This window comes from Anomaloglossus baeobatrachus, chromosome 5 (genome assembly GCF_048569485.1).
Source record: "Anomaloglossus baeobatrachus isolate aAnoBae1 chromosome 5, aAnoBae1.hap1, whole genome shotgun sequence".
NCBI lineage: Eukaryota > Metazoa > Chordata > Amphibia > Anura > Aromobatidae > Anomaloglossus > Anomaloglossus baeobatrachus.
The window spans coordinates 39,510,820-39,526,920 of record NC_134357.1 but is presented as its reverse complement, the minus strand read 5'-3'; the positions used below and the strand labels follow the sequence as shown (position 1 = coordinate 39,526,920).

The window sequence follows — 16,101 nt, the reverse complement described above, 5'->3', positions numbered from 1 at the left end:
CCATGGTTCGTCCCCAAAGGACCAAACAGAGGGTAAGATGGGTCCTGTGCGTCCTCCATCACTGCTGCCATCTACAGCCACCGGCCAAAGCTTCACCCACAGGAGTATATCCCCTGTGCCTGGATGCTGGGGGTGTCAGTGCTATCTGTGGTGGCCAGACCCCATCACAACTGAATCTACACAGATGTAGCCGAGAGGGGGAGATCACAGTGACCAAATCAGCTCTGCTACATCTGTTTTTGGATATTATCTTGAGGCTGGGAACAATTAGGCTATGTTCACACTTTGCTCTATTGGCAGTAAAAAAAAAAGCTGCTTCCAAAAAGGAAATTTTTCTGTCACTTCCCCTACAGTTCACCCCAATATCCAAACAAGGAGCCTCATGGTTATCCCTTAAGGTCTCATGTGGGTCACACTGGTACAGGGTATGATTTAACCCTCCAGTGTGACCACGAGACGGCACGCTCCAAAAGCATATGATCAAACAAGAGCACAAGGAGTTATAGTGCAAATATAGAAAATGTATTTAATTCTCAATAAATTACAGGAAAATAGATAAGGACGTATCAAGCACAAGATTAGGGAAATAAATACCTGGGTCCCGTGGACCACAATTGTAAACACTGGTAAAAAGTCAATGTAGTAGGGCTTTGCTAAGAGCCCACAAGGGGTCACAATGATTTTACAGATCAGGTGAGGCGCAGAAAAAAATCCTTAAAATTTAGCAAACCCTATTAGAAGTAAAGGTGGGCTATATATAATATAATGTAGATTCAGAGATCGTTACAATAGCCCATATCAAAAAGTGGGTTGTGGATTTAAATGTGGCGCTTACCTAATCACAGAGGTGGTGCAGGGGAACCAGACCAGACCAGAGGGGAACCTCCAATAGCAGAAAAAAAAATGCAGCTGGTTTTTTGGTTGTTTTTGCACTTTCTCGTTGCTTTCAATGGTGAAAAAAGCGTTGAAAACGCTGAAAGAATTGTCACGCTGCTTCCTTCAAAAACGCAGCAGTTTTCCATTAGTCAGGAATAAAAAGCAAATGTGCGCAAGAGATTTCTGGAATCTTATAGCTTTTGCTGGGGCTGGAAAAAGCAGGATTTGTATAAAATGCAGGAAAAACAGTGTGAACAATGCCGATACGCTCCCATGATGAGTGTTACTCGCACTATTGATGCTATTTTCAGTGCGTCCAAATTGCAGCATCTTTACAGTTAGGGCGGCACGGTGGCTCAGTGGTTAGCAATGCAGTCTTGTGGGGGCTCAGTGGTTAGCACTGCAGCCTTGCAGCGCTGGGGTCCTGGGTTCGAATCCCACCAAGGACACCATCTGCAAGGAGTTTATATGTTCTCCCCGTGTTTGCGTGGGTTTCCTCCCACACTCCAAAGACATACAGATAGGGAATTTAGATTGTGAGCCCCAATGGGAACAGTGTTCCTGATGTATGTAAAAGCGCTGCGGAATATGTTAGCGCTATATAAAAATAAAGATTTGATTTTCTTCATCGTTCCTTATGGGAGACCCAAACCATGGGTGTATAGCTTCTGCCTCCGGAGGACACACAAAGTACTACACTCAAACGTGTAGCTCCTCCCTCCGGGCTATATACACCCCCTGGATGACAATCTAACCAGTTCAATGCTTTGTGTTTCAGGAGGTCACACACACATGCATTCTCTGATTTTTTTTTTTTTTTTTTTTTTTTTTTTCATTTTTTGATTTTAAAGATTTGGAAGAAAAGCGGGTCCAGTCTGGACTCCCGGCATGTCCCTTCTCACCCCACTGTGTCGGCGGTGCTGTTAAGGTTGACTTTACAAGGCTGGAGCCTTCACATGCCGCGCTCCTTCACATCCTCTGAGAGGCTCTGGCTTGAAGTGGGAGCCGTCTCGGTCCTCTCTGCTTGCAGAAGACCGGTCTCCATCCGCAGCCCTGTCTGGTCCCTGCTGGAAGGAGCGTTTAACCCCCCTCAGGGACTGGCCCTGCGTCTCAAAAGCTAAGTATTGAGACGTTTTTCAGGGGTCCCGGGTACTTTTATTAGGGGGAAAGTATGTTTTTTATGTTTACTGTAAATTCCGGCCGGTTCTGGGGGTTTCCCCTGAGAACCGCGCCGACGGTGCCTGCTCGTCGGCCGCATGCTAAAATCTAGGCCCCGGCTTCTGTTTGGGCCTAGTTTCGGTTTCATCTTCCTCTGCATGTCATTCATGCAGGGGAATAGACTGGCGCCGCCCACCGGCCATCCAGCAGAGGGGAGGACACTCCTCTCTGAGGAGATGTTTCCCTCCCCTGCATCTCTCCTTAGCCCTCCGGTTTCCCGCTCCTGGGCTAATCTCCGCCCCCCTCCTCCTCCCAGCGCCATTTTCTCAGCGTTTATCACACTGATCGGCGCTGGCTGCTGAATCTGCTGCTTTCCTGGAAGGCTGACGCTGTACTGGGGGTCCGAGCTGTGGAATCCGGAGGGCACACAGAGAGCGGGCTGGTAAGCCACAACCTCTGGTTGTGGGCTTTATTATACACTCTCAGGACATTCTATACGAGTGTATTCTTACTGCAGAGCTTCCACCTCAGCAGCATGTCTGTCACCCGGAGCAAGGCTGCAAACATGTACGCTATATGCACTGCATGTAAGCGCATTCTGCCAGAGCCAAGCACATACCCACATGGTGGTGCCTCAGCCTGGAGCCTCCTCAGGGGTCCCTCCGGCTGCTCCGGCCCCGGTGGCTGAACCCCCGGCTTGGGTAGCATCCTTTTCCCAAGCTATTTCCCTCAGACGCTACCTCTATGTACCCCATTGACAAGTCCACTCTGACCCCGACCCAGGTGCTTCTTTACCTAGGGATGCAATTCGAGTCTCTGCCGGCACTTGTCAAGTTGCCCTTAGTCAAACAGCAGTCCCTTCGTCTGGCGGTGCGCTCTCTGCTGAGGCACCGCCGTCATTGCATCAGACACCTCATGCAGGTGCTAGGTCAGATGGTGGCATCAATGGAAGCGGTTCCCTTTGCCCAGTTCCATCTGCGTCCCCTGCAGCTGGACATTCTCCGCTGTTGGGACAAGCAAATCTCTTCCTTGCACAGGATGGTGGTTCTGTCGTCACAGACCAGGAGCTCCCTTCAGTGGTGGCTTCGGCCCCTCTCTCTGTCTCAGGGACGCTCCTTCCTGACTCCGTCCTGGGTGATCCTCACCATGGATGCCAGCCTCTCCGGTTGGGGAGCAGTATTTCTCCATCACCGAGCACAGGGCACTTGGACTCCGTCCGAATCAGCCCTCTCGATCAATGTGCTGGAGATCAGAGCTGTGTTTCTAGCTCTCCTAGCCTTTCACCACCTGTTGGCGGGCAAGCACATTCGAGTCCAGTCGGACAACGCGACAGCGGTTGCCTACATCAATCACCAGGGCGGGACTCACAGCCGTCTGGCGATGTTGGAGGTTCAACGAATCCTCCAGTGGACGGAGGACTCCAAGTCCACCATATCTGCAGTCCACATCCCAGGCGTGGAAAACTGGGAGGCCGATTATCTCAGCCGTCAAACCGTGGACAGCGGCGAGTGGGCCCTGCATCCGTCAGTGTTCAGATCAATCTGCCGCAAGTTGGGCACTCCGCAAGTGGATCTAATGGCATCCCGGCACAACAACAAGGTTCCGGTTTACATGGCTCGCTCCCACGATCCTCAGGCCTTCGCAGCGGACGCACTGGTTCAAGATTGGTCTCAGTTCCGTCTGGCCTATGTGTTTCCCCCTCTAGCTCTCTTGCCCAGGGTTCTGCGCAAGATCGGAATGGAGGGCCGTCGAGTTATAATCATTGCTCCAGACTGGCCCAGGCGAGCTTGGTACCCAGACCTGCTCCGTCTGTCCGTAGGGGTGCCGTGGCACCTCCCGGACCGCCCAGACCTTCTCTCTCAAGGTCCGTTCTTCCGCCAGAATTCTGCGGCTCTCAGATTGACGGCGTGGCTCTTGAGTCCTGGATCCTGACGGCTTCAGGCATTCCCTCTGAGGTCATCTCCACTATGACTCAGGCTCGGAAGTCTTCTTCGGCCAAGATTTACCACAGGACTTGGAGGATTTTCCTGTCCTGGTGTCGCTCTTCCGGCCATGCCCCTTGGCCTTTTTCCTTGCCGACCATCCTGTCTTTTCTACAGTCCGGTCTACAGCTAGGACTGTCCCTCAATTCCCTCAAGGGACAGGTGTCGGCTCTGTCGGTATTGTTCCAGCGGCGTATCGCCCGACTGGCTCAGGTGCGCACCTTCATGCAGGGCGCTTCTCACATCATTCCTCCTTACCGGCTGCCCTTGGATCCCTGGGACCTTAATCTGGTCCTCACGGCCTTACAGAAACCCCCCTTTGAGCCTCTCAGGGAGGTTCCCTTGTTTAGACTTTCACAGAAAGTTGTTTTTCTAGTAGCCATAACTTCTCTCAGGAGAGTTTCTGATTTGGCTGCGCTCTCTTCGGAATCCCCCTTTTTGGTGTTTCACCAAGACAAGGTGGTTCTTCGTCCGACACCGGACTTTCTCCCTAAGGTGGTGTCTCCTTTCCACCTTAACCAGGACATTTCATTGCCTTCTCTTTGTCCGGCTCCTGTGCATCGCTTTGAGAAGGCGTTGCATTCCTTAGATTTGTACATATAATTGGCAATTGATTCACCCACATAATTACTGTTGATTCATCTTATCCTAGGCAAATCCCTATAATAGTGAAAAAGTGGGTGACACTGGACAATCCAAGGACAGTCGTACTAAATACGTACAAAAAGGAGAGGAGAGAAAAACGACCAAAGTCCTATTAATTGCAAACACATATTTATTCATTGATAAGAAACTGGAGATAGACACCACAGTGTACAATTAAAAACAATGAAAAGAGGAGGATAATGGTTGATCATGCATATAACAACCATATAGCATTTATCGTAATTGGCAAATAGTAATTATAACTTCATGATTCACCCTCGGTCTTATAAAGACAATATATAATATATCAATGTATCAATACACAAAGATCTTGAGAGAGGTGGTCCAATCATAATTGTATCACATATTGACGAAATTGCAATGCACACACCTGGTGAGATAGAAAAAATTATAACTAAACTGGATTACAACTATTGTCATTGTATTGGAACTACACAGGGATTGCAGAGACACAATGCAATCACCTGACAAGATATATATATATGGATATAGTCAAAGGCTACTCTAATTGCAGCCAAAAAAGATACGTTAGAACTGCATATAGCATATTCCTTACTATAGTGAAAACATCAATAGTGTCCATAAACCAGTATTTAGATATAACCCATGTCTCTCAACATGGGTCATATATAATAAACTAATCACCAGGCATCAGCGTTAGCACTTCATCTAATATTCCCAGGTCAGAGTCATATAGCCAAATATCCACTAATGGGACTATACTGCAATCAACTGGCAGAATTATAGGTTGAACCACCAGGTGTCAGTGGTGACACAACATTCCCAAATCTCTAGGGATGACGTGTACAATATAATGAATGCCTAATGGGGCTATACTGCAATCAACTGGCAGGATTAATATAGAGGTGATCACAACCTGCAAAAAAGTATTGGTTGGTATACTGCAAGGGGATCACATATAATTCATGTATTGCTGGGAAATCGAAACCAACCAACGAATAAATATGTAGTATAATATAATGCAATCACCCAGCAACACATATATTAATTAATATACCAGTCCAAAATCAGCATAGACATCAGTCCACATGGGTATATACTAGGTTGAACCACTAGGTGTCAGTGGTGACACAACATTCCCAAGTCTCAAGGGGTGACGTTGTACAATATAATGAATGCAAATTACCTGTGCCAAGTTATGATCAAACACATCCAAGGACGCCCTACGCGCGTTTCGGCAACACCTTCGTCCAGGGGCAATAACAGGATGGTAGCTGCAGCCTTTTATATTCATATCCATATATCAGGAAGCGGGCAACTCCCATAGCGACGCATGCGCTGCCACGGCGTCCCCCGACGCCCGCCGGCCGCCGCGTCATGTCGGGGCGGCACCCGATAGATCACATGATCGGGATGACGTCCGTCCATAAAGATACGGCGGCCGGAGGGGGCCAGGGAAGCCGCCGCACGCATGCGTACCGGGCGCCCGCACGCCGATAATAGATACAAGAACTGCGATAGGCATTATAGCTATGCAGGTATAATAGGTCACTGCTGCAGCATTATTTCAAATATATATATAGGCAAAAACAGTCAACCAAATAACCAAATAAATATTGCATCTAGATGCATCTGTTTTGATCAAAAATTCGCAACTAAACAATATATCACCCATTAACAATTTTAATATGCCAACATATATGGGGATCAATACAGAGCATCATTTTTCATCTTAATCAGGTGATATATAGCAATATAAATAACTTCAGATATTAAATTCCACAGATAGGTATTATCCAAAAGATGACTGTGAAGCAGATTCATTAAATCCAAATCGATCCAGAATACTCCTCACAGTAGTGAAAATAGTCCAAGAAGATGACCACCCTAAAAAAATAAATATAAAAACAATTAAAACTACAAAAAACACATAGTTACCGATGAGTTGACTCAAATATGTGTGTGAACATCCACACATATATCAACAAAATTCTATCACAATGGCTGAATGCGTGCATACATCATAGATGCATACACGCATATATGCCAACATTAAATCATACAATTATAAAAATGGGGCAAAACTAAGGTTCTCATTGAGACCAGAGGGACATACCGTGGACAACATCCATATCCACCTGGTCTCAAGTTGGGCCAATCGTTTACCCAAATTCCCACCTCTGATGCCCATCTCTACTGAGTCGATGCCTCGGACCATCAATAGAGCGCCATTAGCCTGGTGATGTTGTAAAAAATGTCTGGGGATGGTTTTTAATGTAGATACATCACTCACGTCGGGTGCCGCCAAAATACCCAGTACGTGTTCTCTGACACGGACTTTTAACTGTCTTGTTGTTAACCCAATATAAATTTTTGGGCAGGGACAGGTGGCGTAATAAATCACGCCACGAGTGTTGCAGTTGATTGTTTTAGTGATGTTAAAAGTTCTTATCCCACTCGAATCCGTGAAAGATTGACATTTTACAATATTGGGACAGGCAACACAACCTCCGCAGGGGGCACACCCCTTTCCAGTCAACTTCCTGTCCATATCCCATAAAGTCCTCTGTTGACCAACATCATAGTGACTATGCACTAGATGGTCTCGCAAATTTTTAGACCTCCGAAATGTAATTGACGGTCTAATGGGAATAATTTTTGCCAGAACAGGATCAGCCTGTAATACAGGCCATGCCCGCTCCAAACACTTCCGCATAGATTCTGATTCAGAATGAAAGTTTGTAATCGGATTTTTTCGCCAGATCGTTCTTTCTTTTGAGAGTATAGCAAGGCATGTCGAGTAGAATATTTCGCTCTATGATATGCACGTTTCAGTATTCTCTTGCTATACCCACGTTCTCTAAATCGGGCGATAAGATCTGTTGCCTGTCTTTCAAAGTCGGCGTCTGTAGAACATACCCGCCGTAATCTTAGAAATTGTCCGGTTGGAATTGCGTTCACCATAAACTTAGGGTGGGAGGAGGATGCATGAAGTAATGTATTTGCAGCAGAAGGTTTTCTATAAAGATCCGTCTGTATAACGTCATGTTCATCCCTCTTTTCCTTAGATTTGGTGCGGGCGCTCCGAATCTATGTGTCACGCACCGCCGTTTTTAGGCGGTGCACCTCACTTTTTGTGCTAACCACTGGTCAGCGCAAGGGTCTCGCTGCTTCTAAACCGACCCTAGCTCGTTGGATCAGGTCGGCTATCACCGATGCCTACCAGTGTTCTCAGGTGCCTCCTCCGCCGGGGATTAAGGTGCACTCGACCAGAGCTGTCGGTGCCTCCTGGGCTTTCAGGCACCAGGCTACGGCTCAGCAGGTTTGTCAGGCTGCCACGTGGTCCAGTCTGCACACTTTTTCGAAGCACTACCAAGTGCATGCTCATGCTTCGGCAGATGCGAGCTTGGGCAGATGCATTCTTCAGGCGGCTGTCGCCCATTTGTGAAGTTAGGTTTTGCCTACTTCTCAGTTTGGTTTATTTCCCACCCATGGACTGCTTTGGAACGTCACATGGTTTGGGTCTCCCATAAGGAACGATGAAGAAAAAGAGAATTTTGTTTACTTACCGTAAATTCTTTTTCTTATAGTTCCGACATGGGAGACCCAGCACCCTCCCTGTTGCCTGTTGGCAGTTCTTGTTCCGTGTGTTTCACCGGCTGTTGTTAGTAGACAGAGTTCCGGTCTTTCCGAGTTTTACTCTATCTCTACTTATGGGTGGATGTCCTCCTTCAGCTTTTGCACTGAACTGGTTAGATTGTCATCCAGGGGGTGTATATAGCCCGGAGGGAGGAGCTACACGTTTGAGTGTAGTACTTTGTGTGTCCTCCGGAGGCAGAAGCTATACACCCATGGTTTGGGTCTCCCATGTCGGAACTATAAGAAAAAGAATTTACGGTAAGTAACAAAATTCTCTTTTTTTTTTTTTTTTTACTTCCAGCGCAGTGGATGAATTTATGGAAATCTCCTGCGCGCTCTGCTTCTTTTTTACACTGCGTAAATTGACCTGCGGAGTGTTTTTTCCAAGCCACAGCATGTGCGTGTCTCTTGCAGGAACATTAAGTGTTCTGTACGAATTTTCCCCATAGACTTGCATTAGATATAGAAAATCCGCAGGTAAGAAGCACATATTTTTGGTGCGTTTACAAGGCAGAAATGCATGAAATCCACACTTAATAATATCAATGCCAAACAGTGTTAAAAAAAAAAACCAAAAAAACCCAAACCCGCTTTAGTTAAAGGGTTACACACTAGGTACAAAAAAAGTGATAAAAACATTGTGTAAAAAAAAAAAAAAATGCCATTAAACTCCAGTGAAGATATGGTGCAGAAATTTTCCAGTAGCAAAAACTCAACTGATCCTGATTGTGAAAGCACAGCCTTATATAGCTGGAATAGAAATATGTTAAAGGGAATCTGTCACTAGGATTTTGCAATACAAGCTGAGGACAGCATGCTGCAAGGGTTAAAAAAAAGTAAAGACATCTGTGTTTTTTTTTCTTGTGTCTGAGCTATTGTTTAGCTATACTATAGGGTTTATTGCTCTGTCCATAAGCCCCCTGCTGTGATTGACACCTTAAGGCGCAGTCACACTAAACAACTTACCAGCGATCCCAACAATGATGCAACCTGATAGGGATCGCTGGTAAGTTGCTAGGAGGTCGCTGGTGAGAAGTCGCTACACGTGGAAGATGCTGCGCTTGGTAACTAAGGTAAATATCGTCTAACCAACCCGATATTTACCTTAGTTACCAGCGCACACCGCTTAGTGCTGGCTCCCTGCACACCTAGCCACAGTACACATCGGGTTAATTACCTGATGTGTACTCTGCTTCGTGTGCAGGGAGCCGGCTTCTGCGGACTCTGGTAACCATGGTAAACATCAGGTAACCAAGAAGCCCTTCCCTTGGTTACCAGATATTTACCTTCGTTACCAGCGTCCGCTCTCACACTGCCAGTGCCGGCTCCTGTTCCCTGCACACATAGCCACAGTACACATCGGGTTAATGGCCCAGGACATTCAGCAACAACCAACGACTTCACAGCAGGGGCCAGGTTGTTGCTGGATGTCACACACAGCAACATCGCTAGCAAGTTGTGCCTCAGCAGCGATGTTGCTAGCGATGTTGCTTAGTGTGACGGTACCTTTACAATGCACAATCTCTATAGAGAACTTGGTATGGGGGGAGAGCTCAACCAGCTCTGCTACACTCCATTCTGAGATAGTCATATGCTGTGTGCGCACGTGTGCATTTTTCATGCGTTTACGCAGCGTTTTAAACTGCAGTGTAAACGCATGCCTTCTGCGTCCCCAGCAAAGTCTATGAGAATGTTACAAAATGAATACGCACGTTGCGTTTTGCATGCTGAAATTGTCTCCCAAAACACTGCGTTCTAAAAAGCAACATGTCACTACTTTTGTGCGCTCCGGATGCTTTTCCCCCTCTGCCTATGGCTGTCTATGGGAGAGCAGGCATCCAGAACGCATGAATTCTGCATTCATTCTGCATTTAACAATGCGTCCAGAACACAGCGTTTCGGCTGTGTTCTGAAACGCACGAACGCTGCGGTAGATTTGTCACGGCAGAACGCAATGTGCGCACATAGCCTTAATGCTACACACCGTAATCTAGTTAAACATGGTTAGCTTCAGAATCTCTTTTCCTACATCATGCTGCTCCTTAGATGAAGTAGCAAAAACCTGCTGACAGATTCCGTTAGATAGCACATTGGAAAAAAAAATAGGGCGGCCAGGTCTGTCCGTGAGCGCGCGGGCGGCGTCAGCCGGGTCTGTCCGGGAGCGTGTGGCCGGGTCTGTCCGGGAGCGCGCGGGCGGCGTCGGCCGCGTCTGTCCGGGAGCGCGCGGGCGGCGTCGGCCGCGTCTGTCCGGGAGCGCGCGGGCGGCGTCGGCCGCGTCTGTCCGGGAGCGCGCGGGCGGCGTCGGCCGCGTCTGTCCGGGAGCGCGTCTGTCTGGGAGCGCGCGGGCACCGGATGTTTCCCTGTACCTTAATGATGTCATTTATGGTGTCGCCAGATTAAACTTAATTTCTCCCGTATTTCATTTTTCCCAGGGTGATCATCACCATGTTGGTCACTACAGCCGTGTGCTGCTATCTGTTGTAAGTATCCTCATGTTATTGTCTTATGAGCAGTTGCTGTTATGCGCTATTTACGTCTTGTGGCTGATACTGTAAGAGCGTTGCGGTTTTCAGATTGACCGCATTCCAATGCTCTTTGATTGTCAATGGACGCTTAGCTAAATGGCAGCGACCATTTCTGATCACGTTTATTTGCACTACAGTCTATTGGAAAACCCAAACTAATAAGAAACCATTAATTCGGTATCAAGGATCTCTTCATCGTTCCAAAAATGAAACCGCCATCTAAAAAACCCATGTGAATTCCTAATGCGTAATGGACCTTTTTATGTTACCCCTTTAAAACTACACAAGTTGTACATGGAAGTGACAATCCGCGTATGATCAGAGTATTGGCTGAGAGATTAGAAGACCGGAGCCGCGATCACATGATAAAGGATGTCACCGATCAGCAAAGTATCAATATAAGGTGTTGGTTCTATGTCGGACTCAGGTGACTTTCATGTGATCGATTATATGGTTTTAATGGGGCTGGGTTCTGCCCTGAGTAAGGACACTGGTCCCAAATGTATCGAACATTTCCCTGGCTTCTTGTAGATGGACAAATGATCACTGGGGTTTCCTATTGATCTTGACAATGGGGCTCTGAAGTTCCCTATTACCTTGTGCACCGCCGGTCAATTCATATTCCGTGGTGCTGATGGGGATAGAGTACGGTTCTGCGGGTCCTAGTTGGTGGTACAGCAGCTTTAGTAAGCACGCTCGACTATATACCAGACTACTCTGCAGTACCGTCTAATGCTTGAGCCAATGGGGTGGGTACATGACAGTGGCGCACACCGTTATATAATGTATATCATTGAGCACGTGGCAAATATTGGATCTGTATGAAAGACTGCAATCCATAAGGAGTCCCTGACTATGTCCTTCCTCTGCAGTTGGCTGGTGACCATCTTATCCCAAGTCAATCCGCTCTTTGGACCTCAGTTGAAGAATGACACAATTTGGTATGTGCGCTTCCTATGGGAATGAAGAGGCTGGAGTTCGGGCTTGTATGGTAATATATAAGGCTTTTGTAGTTTTTCATGTTTTTTTTTCTTTAGCCAAAATTAGAGCTGGACTTGGACGCACCGTGACTGTGTGTACAGTCATGGCCAAAAGTTTTGAGAATGCTACAAATATTAATTTTTACAAAGTCTACTGCTTAAGTTTTTCTAATGGCAATTTGCATATACTCCAGAATGTCATAAAGAGTGATCAGCTTAACAGCAATTACTTGCAAAGTCAATATTGGCTAAGAAAATGAACTTTAACCCCCAAAACACATTTCAACATCATTGCATTCCTGCCTTAAAAGGAGCAGCGAACATTGTTTTAGTGATTGATCCATTAACACAGGTGTGGGTGTTGATGAGGACAGGGCTGGCGATCAGTCATGATTAAGTAAGAATGACACCACTGGACACTTTAAAAGGAGGCTGGTGTTTGGTATCATTGTTTCTCTTCAGTTAACCATGGTTATCTCTAAAGAAACACGTGCAGCCATCATTGCTCTGCACAAAAATGGCCTAACAGGGAAGAGTATCGCAGCTACAAAGATTGCACCTCAGTCAACAATCTATCGCATCATCAAGAACTTCAAGGAGAGAGCTTCCATTGTTGCCAAAAAGTCTCCTGGGCGCCCAAGAAGGACCAGCAAAAGCCAGGACCGTATCTTAAAACTGTTTCATCTGCGGGATGGGACTACCAGCAGTGCCGAGCTAGCTCAGCAATGGCAGCAGGCTGGTGTGAGTGCTTCTGCACGCACTGTGAGGCGGAGACTGCTTGAGCAAGGCCTGGTTTCAAGGAGGGCAGCAAAGAAGCCACTTCTCTCCAGAAAAAACATCAGGGACCGACTGATATTCTGCAAAAGGTACAGGGAGTGGACTGCTGAGGACTGGGGTAAAGTCATTTTCTCAGATGAATCCCCTTTTCGATTGTTTGGGACATCTGGAAAACAGCTTATTAGGAGAAGAAGAGGTGAGCGCTACCACCAGTCTTGTCTCATGCCAGCTGTTAAGCATCCTGAAACCATTCATGTGTGGGGTTGCTTCTCAGCCAAGGGAATCGCACCACTCACAGTCTTGCCTAAAAACACAGCCATGAATAAAGAATGGTACCAGAATGTCCTCCAAGAGCAACTTCTCCCAACTGTCCAAGAGCAGTTTGGCGCCCAACAATGCCTTTTCCAGCATGATGGAGCACCTTGCCATAAAGCAAAGGTGATCACTAAATGGCTCATGGAACAAACCATAGAGATTTTGGGTCTATGGCCTGGAAACTCCCCAGATCTTAATCCCATTGAGAACTTGTGGGCAATCATCAAGAGACGGGTGGACAAACAAAAACCAACAAATTCTGGCAAAATGCAAGCATTGCTTATGCAAGAATGGACAGCTATCAGTCAGGATTTGCTCCAGAAGATGATTGAGAGCATGCCAGGGAGAATTGCAGAGGTCCTGAAGAAGAGGGGTCAACTCTGCAAATATTGACTTGCTGCATTAACTCTGTCAATATAACCTTTTGGTCTCATAATATGATTGCAATTATATTTATGTATGTGATGTAAGCATCAGACAAACACAATTAAAAACCAGAGGGCAACACATCATCTGAAAATATAATTTTGGTGTCATTCTCAAAACTTTTGGCCATGACTGTAGGAGTCCTTAGATTTAGATTAAAAGTCTAAGGACTTTTACACATGGTCACAGTGCAACTCTGTATGTATGGAAAAGTGTGGCACGCTCCATTGGATGCCCCCTATACCAGAATGTATGACAGCATCGGTTGTTCCAAGGGTCGGGTTCACATCATGTTTGAACTCTAATTAGGCCGGAGTCACACTTGCGAGTGACTCGCATCGGCATCACCTGGCATGGTCACACACTCTCCCAACAAGTGCATCTCAACTGCATAGAAATACATGCAGCTGACCCGTTCGTGTCAGGAAAGTGTGTTGCCATGCCAGGTGATGCCGATGCGAGACTCGTAAGTGGAACTCCGGCCTTACAGACCCAAAAAGCAGGGTTTGGACTGATCACTTGTCCGAGAATCCCAAGACTCGCATCCCTTACAAGGGCAGTCTACATCTGATCCTACAGGTAATGATTATACTTTTTAACACCCACTCCACCATCATAGTGATAACCTAATTGCACAGTTTCATAATACAATTGGTGTGTGGTACATAAGGACCGTGGATAAATCGCACCAACATGCAACACAACAAGAAAAAAAGCCGATCAAACATCCAATGCAATTAAAAGGATATTTATTGAATTACAGGTGCAAGGTCTGGAGACAAGCATACACAGAAGGGGTATACAACCGGTGGTGTCCACCAAAAGAACAGTGATAATAGTGGAGAGTGGCTGGAGACACCCAATCAGACAATAGTTTCAATCACCATAATAATATCTCCTACCATAAAGGCATAGTCACCATGTCACTGTCTGATGGGAATCCACAGAAGCCCTCCACAGTCAAGGCGGCAGATCAAACCATAATGCCAGTGGCACAATATATGCTGCTCACCACGGAACGCCTCACCACACTCACCGGAGCCCCCCACCCGACGGACGTCAGTTTCGGCGGATGCCTGCGTCAGGGGTGGTGGCATTCAAAGGAAATGTATACTCCTTCTGTGTATGCTTGTCTCCATACCTTGCACCTGTAATTCAATAAATATCCCTTTTAATTGCATTGGATGTTTGATCGCCTTTTTGTTTCTTGTTGTATCTGATCCTACAGGGTCTATGGTCCTATTGAGCCCTGTTCACCTTCCAACGTGTTTCCTTTGCCTGGGGAATTGATTCATAGATTCAAAAAGTCCATAGGATGTTTAGATCCATGTTCAGACCCAGGTTGCTTTCACCTGGGTGGTCTAGACATCCTATACACTTTTTGAACCTAAGAACCAATTCCCCAGGCAAAGGAAACATGTTGGAAGGTCAACACGGATCAATAGGACCATAGACCCTGTAGGATCAGATGTGGACTGCTCTTGTAAGGGATGGGAGTCTTGGGATTCTCAGGACCATAGACCCTGTAGGATCAGATGTGGACTGCTCTTGTAAGGGATGGGAGTCTTGGGATTCTCAGGACCATAGACCCTGTAGGATCAGATGTGGAATGCTCTTGTAAGGGATGGGAGTCTTGGGATTCTCAGACAAGTGTTCAGTCCAAATCCTGCTTTGTGTGTCTGTAAATCAGCGTTTAAACATGTGAACCCGACCTTCGGATCCACACGTGCCGTGATATTCTGGTATAGGTGCATCCAGTGGAGCGTGGCACAATAGGGAGAGTGTCCAGCATACGGATGAAGTGTGACACTGCTGCCCTCCTTCATGACTCCGGCACCGGTGAGACTGGTCTACTTGTTATTTATTTAGCATCACCACTGATTATTGAGGCAGAAATTGATGACAATTGTTCTTGAATTTGCTACATTTGATTCCAAAATAGGAGCCTCCCACCATTAATGTAGATCTGAGTGAAGTAAACCCTACGTGCCCACTATCAGGGTTATACGGCGTTCTGGATGCAGCATATTTTCGGCTGTGAATAGGACATCTGCTCTGAAGGTGAGCTTATGCAGCATTAAAAGAAACAGCAAACTGGAGATTTCTATAAATCCCATCCGCTGTCCTGGTACTGCACAATGCAGTGAAAATAGCGCAAAATGCTACTAATCCTGATTGTGGGTCCTAAAGATTTCAGATTTGTCCACATTTTTTGCAAAAATCAGTTTTCTTCTCATCGTTACTAGTAAAGTCAGACCAGTGACTTTAATTTTTTTTTCTAATTTTTCTCATTGTAGGTTCCCAGTCATCGTCTCCCTCTTGCATCTCCCTATTAATTGGACTATTCGAGAGATTTCTCCACATTCCTGTACATTTGTCGACCAAAACGGAAATTCAATCCGTCCCGTGCTGTATGTGACTTTCCCTATGATTTGGGGACATGGACTGGATCATGTGACTGTAGTGTAGTGGTAATCTCATGGATCACTGGTCATTTTATTGTTTTGATAAGTCCTCCATCCTCATTGGCTGTGGCCAGGATTTAGTATTCTGTAGGAGGCTGAAGTCCTGCTCCCTTGTAATTTATTATATGTATATTTGCAGATTGTGCAATAAATAACATGAAGGAATCCCCGTGTTTTTCTAGTTACTATGCTAATGCTATGTTACTAATATGGAGAAGTCATATGCAACCACAGGAGACGTGTAAATCCAGGGATGACTTTATTCAGATACTTGGATCAGTGAGAACACAGATTTCACATTAAATAATAAAAGGGGCAGTGAAAACATGTT

General features: G+C 46.3%; 1 protein-coding gene across 1 annotated transcript in view; it reads left to right on the top strand.

The window, feature by feature from the left end:
* Nucleotides 1-15,935, top strand: part of LOC142313254 (V-type proton ATPase subunit e 2) — a 16,081-nt gene extending 146 nt beyond the window's left edge. The window contains exons 1-4 of the mRNA XM_075352244.1: nt 1-32; nt 10,715-10,762; nt 11,680-11,798; nt 15,603-15,935. The exon at nt 1-32 is cut by the window's left edge and continues 146 nt beyond it. Coding sequence (XP_075208359.1) covers nt 1-32; nt 10,715-10,762; nt 11,680-11,773 — 174 coding nt within the window. The 3' untranslated portion in view covers nt 11,774-11,798; nt 15,603-15,935. The remainder of the gene's footprint in view (nt 33-10,714; nt 10,763-11,679; nt 11,799-15,602) is intronic.
* Nucleotides 15,936-16,101: the final 166 nt, after the last annotated feature.